Source organism: Lithobates pipiens, unplaced genomic scaffold (assembly GCF_037356315.1).
Source record: "Lithobates pipiens isolate NorthernLeopardFrog02 unplaced genomic scaffold, aLitPip1_a1.2 Scaffold_25, whole genome shotgun sequence".
Classification (NCBI taxonomy): Eukaryota; Metazoa; Chordata; class Amphibia; order Anura; family Ranidae; genus Lithobates; species Lithobates pipiens.
The window spans coordinates 171,523,262-171,533,755 of NW_027507787.1; the positions used below are offsets into that span (position 1 = coordinate 171,523,262).

The following is a 10,494-nucleotide window of genomic DNA, read 5'->3' on the forward strand; positions in this document are numbered from 1 at the left end:
TGAAGTGTTTCAGGCAATATCTGCTCATATTCAGAAAAATGCTTCAGAACTCATTGGACGGCACTTCACAGTGCAGATGGACAATGACCCGAAGCATACTGCGAATCCAAGCAGCGTTTTTAAGGGAAAGAAGTGGAATGATATGCAATGGCCAAGTCAATCTCCTGACATCTGATTTGAGCATACATTTCACTCGCTGAAGACAAAACTGAAGGGAAAATGCCCCAAGAACAAGCAGAATCTGAAGACAGTTGCAGTAGAGGCCTGGCAGAGCATCACCAGGGAAACCCAGCGTCTGGTGATGTCTATGCATTCCAGACATCAGGCTTTAATTGACTGTAAAGGATTTGCAACCAAGTATTAAAAAAAAAAAAAAAAAAAAAAAGTTTGCTGGATGATTGTTAATCTATCCCATTACTTTTGGTCCCTTTAAAAACCCGGGAGGTACATATACAAACTGTTGTAATGCCTACACCTGATTTGGATGTAAATACCCTTAAATTAAAGCTGAAAGTCTGCAGTTAAAGCACATCTTGTTCATTTCAAATCCATTGGGGTGGTATATAGAGCCAAAAAGATAAGAACTGTCGCTGTCCCAATATTTATGGACTTGACTGTAGCATCTTCCAGCTAACATGTTTAACGCTGCACTTTTGGGAGTATGCATTCTATTGGTTGTCTTTGAATAAAACATTTTTTAGGTAATGCACTAAGTGTTTGTCTTTTCCCCATTCGTCTTTATAACTTGCGTATCCTGCACAGAGCCTTAAAATGGATGTAAACCCAAATTTATATATAATGTAGAGAAGTATAACCTTTCCTATTATTTTGACCCCAGTCTTGCCACAAAGTTATTCCATCTCTGAGCAATCCTTTTATTGTTCAGTGAGAAATCTTGACAAACGGAGAAAAACTTTGTCACATTCTCCCCCTCGCTGTGAGTGACAGGTGATTTACATATCTTGTGCACTAGCCTAAGACATGCATTATTTTTTTAATTCCCTCCCACTCCTTTCTTCTGCTGCTCTGCCAGAATTAGATGTTCCACACCTCCAGCATGATTTGGCATGCTGAAGTCATGTGGTTACTTTCCTGTCTTTTCACTGGATGTTGGAGATAATAGCAGAAGTTCAGTGTAAGAAATACACAGGAGAATATGCATATTGACAAGGGGAGTGTAGAGGTGGACGGGGAGTCTACTAACATCATGACTCCACCCACCGAGCTCCAGACAACAGACCCACCCACAGAATCTGCAGTTTTTCGGGTCTCATAGCAGACAGAGGGGAGACATTTGACAGGTAAAGATGCATGCAGGAGGCATGTATATCCTTATAAATAACCCCTATGGCGGTAGTTTAGAAAGGATGACATTGGGTTTACATCCACTTTAACTGTAACACTAAACACCTGTGGGATGAATTGGAATGCCAATTGTGAGCCATGTCTTTTCATCCACCAGTACCTGATCTCACAAATGTTCTTTAGACTGAATAAGCACAAATTGCCCAAGACACTCCACAATCTTGTGGCGAGCCTCTTCAGAAGATCGGTGGCTATTATAGCCACAAAGATTGAAGGAGTTGGGGCCCTAAATTAATGGTCATGGTTTTAAAATGTGAGAAGGTAAACTTAAGCCAATATAGTCAGGTACCCACAACCTTTGGCATAATTGTCAGGATTCTTTTGTTTTTGACTATGTGATAGGGACGCTTACCTCAACAAACTAGGCTCCTGAACAATGAAGTTGTTGGTAGATCTTGTACAACAGTTTGTAGAGCCAAACAAATTATATGGTGCACTTTAGGGGTTGCATCTGATATACTTTAGTACCAGACTTGTATCATGTGCCATGTGTCACCTGGTTTACTTATACTTGTGTTTTTTTTATTTTTAACTTTCAGCTGCAATCTAGGTTTCCCAAAGTTGAACAGATGAAAAACCATCTCATTGTGTATTTAAACGATGTAAGTCCTCCCCTGAAGTGAATTCTGAATGTAGTGCTCACCCCCAGAGGAGCCACTGAGAATATTCCTTGGTCTCCCTTGCTAGTACAGAGGCTCGCACAATGTCTCGCGCACACTGAAAATATTGGCTCCATCTAGGGGATAGAGAAGACCCAATTTTTGTAGCTAAAGGACTTTGAAGGGTGTATAAGGTACCACACAAATACATATTTTTAAAAATTCATATTTTGCTATGCAAATAATAAAATATACATGTAGCACCATGTCCATGCATTACAGCAAAGTACACACATGTTGATATCAACTAGAATGTTCCAGATGCAGGCTCAATGCATATTGAACATTCATGTTTTCTTCAGAGGCACATGTGAGTAGGATATGCTACCCATGTGGTTGAACATTGGTCTTTAAAACAAAGTATGTGTATATTCACTAAAGAGCGTTGTCAGTATAGACCATTTCCATAGGGCCAGTTTCCATAAATTGGTTACTCATTTTATTTTTTTTGTCCTTAAATTGGACTAATCTACTCAATCGATTCACATGCATAGACACTGGGCCTTAGGATATAGTTCATGTATGATGGTTCCATCAGCAGTATCGTGCTTATCCCTAACGCAGGTGGTAAGGACACAATATCTGGCCTCTGTTCTTCACCTATAGCAGCCCACTTTTCCATAAGGCAATCAGGACTACCAGTACTCTGTTGCCCCAGGACTTATGCAGAATTTGGTGCCTAACTACCACGCCAGGGCAGGCATGAACTGAGCACAGCAAACGGGTACTTGCAGTTGGCAGACAGGCAGAGTGGGTCAATGACAGTCCAGATATAAGGCAGGCAAGGTTCAGAACAGTCTGGGTCAAATCCCTATTCAAAAGGCAGACAGAGTTCATAGAATAGTCGATCCAATCTGAGGTCATCAACAAGGCAATCAAGACAGCAGAGCAGGCAAAGGAACAGGGCAGACAAACCTAGTGTGTATTATATGTCCAAACTCTCTAACCAGCATGAGACTGCAGGCTTGGCTGGCTTAAATCTGGTTTGGTCTCCACCCAGAGACTGGCCACATCAATCGCCTTACAAGTGGACAAACGGGGAGAATGCATCGCAGCCAAAACCAGAATACTGGAATGAGATCAGCAGCTATCAAGGATCTAACGATGCCAGACTGAACCTCTCTTTGGAATTTTCTGCCTAGGAGATATGTTTTTACTATTTATTGCTGAATAACTTTAACAGGAGAGGAGTTTAGGGTCACAGGATACTTCGCCAGACCTGGACTTCTGAACAGTGCCCTCCAGCAAAATTCCTTTAGCAATCATCTACAGGACCTCATCCCAGCTCCTGAGGCTCAGACTACAATTGTCTTAGTGGCTATCTCCCAGGAGCAGCAGCCCCAGGAGAACTGCTGGAGAGGGCATTTATCACCCCCCCCCCCCACCACCTTCTGGAGGCGATCCTGGGATTGGATGGAACATAATATTCATGCTGGTCATGTGACTCTGTCCTATATCCTGAAAACTTCTTCCAGATGCAGGTGGGAGAAATAAAGAACCCCAGCTAGGAAACCCTGACCAGACAATCAACCACTTCTCCAATGACTGCAACAAAGCCAAAAATTTAATTTAGCTTAGCAGCCTAACTAGAGTCCTTCTGCATAATCCTTTGTGATCAATTTTACAAAGTTGTGTTTAAACTGATTATTTGTTTCCCTTTTGCAGATGACCAGTCAAGGTGTCTCCTTTAATGTGACACAAGAAATGAGACCTAGAGTGGAGAACTTCCAGCCAAGAACAGTTAGGGTCTACGACTACTATGAGAAAGGTGACCTACGCATAATGTCTGCAAAAAATACACTGGAATTGGGATAAAAATGCAGATTTAAACTTTGTTTTTATATTTAACCACTTCAGTTCCGGAAAAGGTTTAACCTCCTTCCTGACACGGCTGTTTTTTTAGATACTGCACTGCGTTAATTGACAATTGCGCCGTCTCGCGACACTATACCCAAATATTGGTTGGTTTGCGCAAAATTTAGTGTCTACAAACCTGCTGATTGGCTCACCACTGTGTCCAATCACAGCGGAAGTGGGGCTCTGGGAGCGCACACTTGCACCCCAGAGCCCTTGAAAGAAATCACGTACAGGTAGGTCATTTCTTGATTAAGGGCCACCCCTTCTGCAGTATACAGTATCTCACAAAAGTGAGTACACCCCTCACATTTTTGTAACTATTTTATTATATATTTTCATGTGACAACACCGAAGAAATTACAATTTGCTACAATGTAAAGTAGTGAGTGTTCATCTTGTGTAAATTTGTTGTCCCCTCAAAATAACTCAACACACAGCCATTAATGTCGAAACCGCTAGCAACAAAAGTGAGTACACCCCAAATGAAAATGTCCAAACTGGGCTCCGTGTCAATATTTTGTGGCCACCATTTTCCAGCACTGCCTTTAACTCTCTTGGTCATGGAGTTCACCAGAGTTTCACAGGCTGCCACTGGAGTCCTCTTCCACTCCTCCATGACAACCTCACGGAGCTGGTGGATGTTGGAGACCTTGCACTCCTCCACCTTCCGTTTGAGGATGCCCCAGAGATACTCAATAGGGTTTAGTCCATCACCTTTACCTCGGCTTTTTTAGCAAGGCAGTAGTAGTCTTGAAGCTGTGTTTGGGGTCGGTATGTTGGAATACTGCCCTGCAGCCCAGTCTCCGAAAGGAGGGGATCATGCTCTGTTTCAGAATGTCACAGTACATGTTGGCATTCATGGTTCCCTCAATGAACTGTAGCTCCCCAGTGCCGGAAGCACTCGTGCAGCCCCAGACCATGACCCTTCCACCACCATGCTTGATTGTAGGCTAGACACACTTGCCTTTGTACTCCTCACCTTGTTGCCGCCACACATGCTTGACACCATCTGAACCAAATAAGTGTATCTTGATCTCATCAGACCACAAGACATGGTTCCAGTAATCCATATCCTTAGTCTTCTTGTCTTCAGCAAACTGATTGCAGGCTTTCTTGTACATCATCTTTAGAAGAGGCTTCCTTCTGGGACGAAAGCCATGCAGATAAATTTTGATGCAGCGTGCGGCATATGGTCTGAGCACTGAAAGGCTGACCCCTCCACTCCTTCAACCTCTTCAGCGATGCTGGCAGCACTCATACGTCGATTTCCCAAAGACAACCTCTGAATATGATACTGAACCCGTGCACCCAACTTCTTTGGTCGACCATGGCGAGGCCTGCTCTGAGTGAAAACTGCCCTGTTAAACCGCTGTATGGTCTTGGCCACCGTGCTTCAGCTCCGTTTCAGGGTCTTGGCAATTTTTTTTTTATAGCCTAGGCCATCTTTGTTGAGCAACAATTCTTCTTTTTTTTTTTTTTTTTTTTTTAAGATCCTCCGTTCTTTGCCATGAGGTGCCATATTGAACTTCCAGTGACCAGTGTGAGAGTGATGACTCCAAATTTAACATACCTGCTCCCTAGTCACACCTGAGACCTTGTAACACCGAGTCACATGACAACAGGGAGAGAAAATGGCTAATTGGGCCCAATTTGGAAATTTTCCAATTAGGGGTGTACTCACTTTTGTTGCCAGCAGTTTAGACATTAATGGCTGTGTTATTTTGAGGGGGCAGCCAATTTAAACTGTTATACAAGATGTACACTCGTTACTTTACATTGTAGCAAAGTGTCATTTTCTCATTCGTTCATTGACACACAGCCTTCTTTAGTCATAACTAGGGATGACGCAAGTTCAACTCGAACATCAGGTGTTCGCCGCATAGCGAACAATTTGGGATGTACATGACAAAAAAGTCAGTCTGTGTAAAAGTCTAGAGAAATCAAAAGTGCTCATTTTAAAGGCTTATATGCCAGTTATTGCCATAAAGTGTTTGGGGGCCTGGGTCCTGCTCCAGGTGACATGCATCAATGCAAAAGTTTTTTAAAACTGTTTTTTTTTTTTTTTCGGGAGCAGTGATTTTAATAATGCTTAAAGTGAAACAATTAGTGACATATTCCTTTCAATTTCATACCTGGGGGGTGTCTATAGTATGCCTGTAAAGTGGCGCATGTTTCCTGTGTTTAGAACAGTCCAAGAGCAAAATTACATTTCTAAAGGGGGAAAAAAGTAATTTAAAAGTACTCGCGGCTATAATGAATTGGGGATCTTCACGATCATACTTGGATATAGTGAAAATCTTGTGCTTTATTCACATAAAGTAACAGGCATCAGTCTGACATTTACGTGTCTTGCAGTATCCCTCCTTCCCTTTTTTTTTTTTTTTCCCTTGAAAAATGGATTCTGCAAGGTCCAGAAAAGTTGGCCTGTGATGTCTGTAGGCGGGGCTGAATCTTTGGATACCCAGGGGGAAGGGAAGACTCAGATCTGATGTGTATTAATGTGAAAGTTCTAACTAAACAGTAACCTAGTCTATTTGGCAACATCAAACTGACCAACACTTACAGAGAACTCTGCAGAAATTGCAGAGTGACTGACTTCCAGCCACCCCCTCTGCCAGATGTTGGCATCAGAATATCAAAGACCTGTAGCAGAAAGGCTCCTGTCTGTAGAACTGCTAAACAGTCCTTATTCTGTCCCTCCTCCGCTAGAACCTCTCCCTATGCTAGGTACTCTCCCTAACTAGCAGATTCCTGTCCCTGACCTAACCACATGCAAAAAATGCACACCAACTGATGGGGGCAGTTCTATTTATTAGCACTACCCACACTAAAGTTGGCCACAGAGGTCATCCAGGGCAGAGTAGAATTGGACAACTGCCCACTGGATGACGCCTAGAGTTCCCCCGGCCCTCTCTCTACATGGTGGCTGCAAAACAGTGCCACCTGTGCAGGGAGGTCATACTATGCCTGCCTACATACCTGTTAACTTATGCGAATAAAAGACCAGATCATGAGATTATCATTATACCAAGGTGTGAAGATGTTCTCTTTTTAATTAGATGTCGGGGGTTCTTTTAGACTCCTGATGTCTCGCCTGCCTTTCACTGAAGATAATGGAGTACAGATGGCACTCCCATTTAGCTTCTTCCTTGTGACAACAGAAATTGGAATTGAGAAGTGATGCCCCTTATTGGCTAACACGGTAAAAGACTCACAGAAGGCTAAAGATACCAAATTCCCATAGATAATGTTTAGCAGAGAGGGAAAAACCTGGCAGTTGAACTTGGCGTTGCACTGGGTGTGTCTGGGGCAGGAAGTTTTCTCGGCAGGGACATGGACAGTAAAAAAAAAAATTGGCACAGGATCCAAGCCTGCCTTAACCTTTGACAATGGCTTCTCATTTTAATAAAGTCAGTAAACCTGCTGGTGCTGGATGAGTTATTTCTTGCTGTCCCTATTCTAATTTACACACAGATTTAGTGCGGTTTATTGGTGGTTTTCTTTTTTTTTTCTGCTCGTTGTATTATATTAAATCTCATGTGCCTCTTTAATGTGTGGTGTTTATTTTTTTTATTTTTATTTTTTACAGATGAAAATGGCTCTGCTGAATTGCACCACCCATGCACTTTAGGCTAAATAAAGTAAGGCCGCTTAGGATAATTCTATGTATATGCAATATTTTCTAATATGCAGAATAAAGGTAAAAAGGATGTTGGTTAATGCTGTGGGGCGATGCACCCATTTTCATTTGATGTAGAATAATGAAAATGCATACAGTTGTATCTGTTTCTCATGCACATAGAGCCCAATGTCTTTTCAAGTGACCACAAGAGTCCTGACTGTTCACCCTCCACCCCCTTCCTGATGTCCCCTTGATTCCTTTTTTTTTTTTTCCCCTCTAGAATATCCGTCAGCATTACAGGCCCTTCCTCTAGAGGAGGTTGGTTGTTCTTACTGCTTCAATAATTGGCACTTGCATAAAGTGAGCACTATTTGGTGCAGTAGTACCCTGAGCCAGTGGCGTAGCATGGGTTGTCGGCACCTGGGGCAAGGCAAGTAATTTGCACCCCCTTGTGACCACTACACTGACCACCACACTGTATCTCCCTCTTTCTCTCCCCCCCCCCCCGGGCAGTACCACGACAACGGCGGCTCAGTTTTGCTTCTCTCCCCTTCGCTCTAGCTGCCATGTTTAGTGTTCGGCTGGTGCACTGTGATTGAGCATATGGGGGTCATGTGTGGAGGCGGGACTTCAGGAGCGATCTCAGATAGGCCAGCGCTACGCCTCGCATGACCCCCATACGCCTAATCACAGGGTGCCGGCCGGACACTGAACACAGGGGGAGCACGGGGGACGCAGGAAGTTAAAGTTGGGAGGAGGCAGCCAGTAGTGACCCACACTGGTGCCCCCCTAAATGTCGAGCCCGGGGCCATGACCCCTGCACCCCCCACGCTACGCCACTGCCCTGAGCCCAGGCTAACAGAATTATGTTCCCCATGGCTGGTCCAGGATAGCATGTGCACAGAGGAAGTGGGTTGAATGATGTTTGCCATCATTAGACATGGAAGAACCATGACACTTAGAGTCGGCAACACATTAATTGCTGCAGGGGCACAGTGTATTTTAGCAGTTTTTTTTTTTTTTCTTTGGGCTATTTACTTTGTAGCTGGAATTCTGTTAAGAAACCATTCATTATATGTAAAAAAATACTCTCCACCACGAGGCCACCCTATTTTGAAGCCTATTAGATCCTCTGGCTCTAATCAGGTGCTTCAAAAAACACCCCCACCGCTGTAATTCATGCACCTGGCGTCCTGGGGCGCATGAATAGGGGGCAGGGGATGTGAATAATAACGTTTTTAATTGGGATGTGGCAGCCATGGATAGAGGGGGAGGTGCCCAGGCGCCCCTAATGGACAGGTCACCACTGATTAAGGCTACCCACTGCACACAATTCACTTAAATGCATGCATACCAAAAATGTCTTAATCTTAGCATTTGCTTAATAAATACAAGAACCATTCAGACAGAGAAACAGATTCCATTCCGGAAGTGTTAAGTTTTCAGCCTGAAATGGATAGACAAGTAAAAATGCAATTACCCATTGATTTGATTTGTGCTGTTATTTAAAGAAGCCCTAGTTAAGGGATAAGTGTCCCTACTTTTTCCAGGATGCTGGGAACTATAGGGCGTCACAATATATTACAACTCTTAATATAAAAATGGTTATACATAAAGTATGCAGTATATTTTGTCTCCACACAGATTTGTGGCCAAAGGTACCCCAGTAAACTGCCTTGGGGAATATTACTAGGGTACAGGTGCCAGCAGTAGCGGATCACATGGAATGGACCCAGAGGGGAAATTTTATAAAGCTTTGCCACACTACATGACTGGTGCCAGATCTGAAAAGTGTTGTAATGAAAAAGCAGCTTACCACTGTCTGACATCTCAACTCTCCTGTGAGTTGCAGGAGTCTCCCGCATTTGGGTGTGGGCTCCCGGTCCCTTGCGCATGCCAGGCAATCTCCCGGCTGAGCCTGTCACTCAACCACAGACAGAGCAGCCCAATGGAGTACGACTGCTCGGGCTGCTCTGTCTGTGGCTGAGTGACATAAGGCAGGGCCGGACTGGCCTACCAGGATGTTTCCCAGTAGGGCTGCCTGCCCTTTGGCCGTGCTGTGACAAGTCCCTCCCTTCCTTCTAGACCAGCTTGTGTTATAGACAGAACACTGCCTCTATCACACGAGCTGGTCTAGGAGGATGGCGGGACTTTTGTCAAAGCGCGGCCGAAGTTTTCACACTGCATTCCGAGACACAGCGGAAGATGCCTGCTGCGTGTAATGCAGGCACTGACCATACTGCAGTGATGGACACGGTGAGGCTGCATTTAATTGGGGGGGGGGGGGGGTTTCAGCAGCAATGCAAAATCTCCCTGAAATGAGTTTGCCACCTCCCTGAAATTAGTTTTTGCAGGTTGGGATGTCTGCACTGTACTGGGGGAAGGGGGAGGGGGAAGGGAATGCCCTTTCCAGTGGAAAGAAATCTGATATCTCATCCTGATAAAAGGTGGTGGGGTGGCGCAGGGCACTGTTCCCATTGCATCCTGTCCCCTCCCTGCAGAATCAAAAATGAGGGGCTATAGTTGGTTGGCGGTGGGTTCTGGTTCTAGCAGTGGCAATATATATAGCATTTGTAGTCTTGTCTGACTATGGGATAACCATGCATCTAGATTGTATGATTGATTAGTCTCTTGTTTTCTTGTAGGAAAAGACGTTTCTGAAGAATCATCCTCTCATTGACCAAACTGCTGTACTGCCTTCTAGTCCCCACTAGTCACAAAGCCTGTGTGGGAAATAATCTAATACTAGAAAGTTCAATAAAAACATTTTTAATTGTAACAAATATCATAGTTGTGAATTTTCTTATTTACACCAGTCAATAACAAAGTAAGACGATGGTATTCATCGTGTACAGTAACCATATTATATTTCGGGGAGGGACGTTTTTTTTTTTTTTTTTTTTTTTTTCCCTCTGGTATGTACATGTCACCCCAATCCTCAGCAGGCAAAAAATGCACTCTTCCACTAGCATTCAGCCTAACTGATGTATA

General features: G+C 43.8%; 1 protein-coding gene across 1 annotated transcript in view; it reads left to right on the forward strand.

The window, feature by feature from the left end:
* Positions 1-10,286, forward strand: part of LOC143930659 (ovostatin-like) — a 208,426-nt gene extending 198,140 nt beyond the window's left edge. Inside the window, exons 33-36 of the mRNA XM_077455158.1 lie at positions 1,905-1,967; positions 3,690-3,792; positions 7,471-7,522; positions 10,149-10,286. Of these exons, the coding sequence (XP_077311284.1) occupies positions 1,905-1,967; positions 3,690-3,792; positions 7,471-7,517 (213 nt within the window). The 3' untranslated portion in view covers positions 7,518-7,522; positions 10,149-10,286. The remainder of the gene's footprint in view (positions 1-1,904; positions 1,968-3,689; positions 3,793-7,470; positions 7,523-10,148) is intronic.
* The last annotated feature ends 208 nt before the right edge of the window (positions 10,287-10,494 follow it).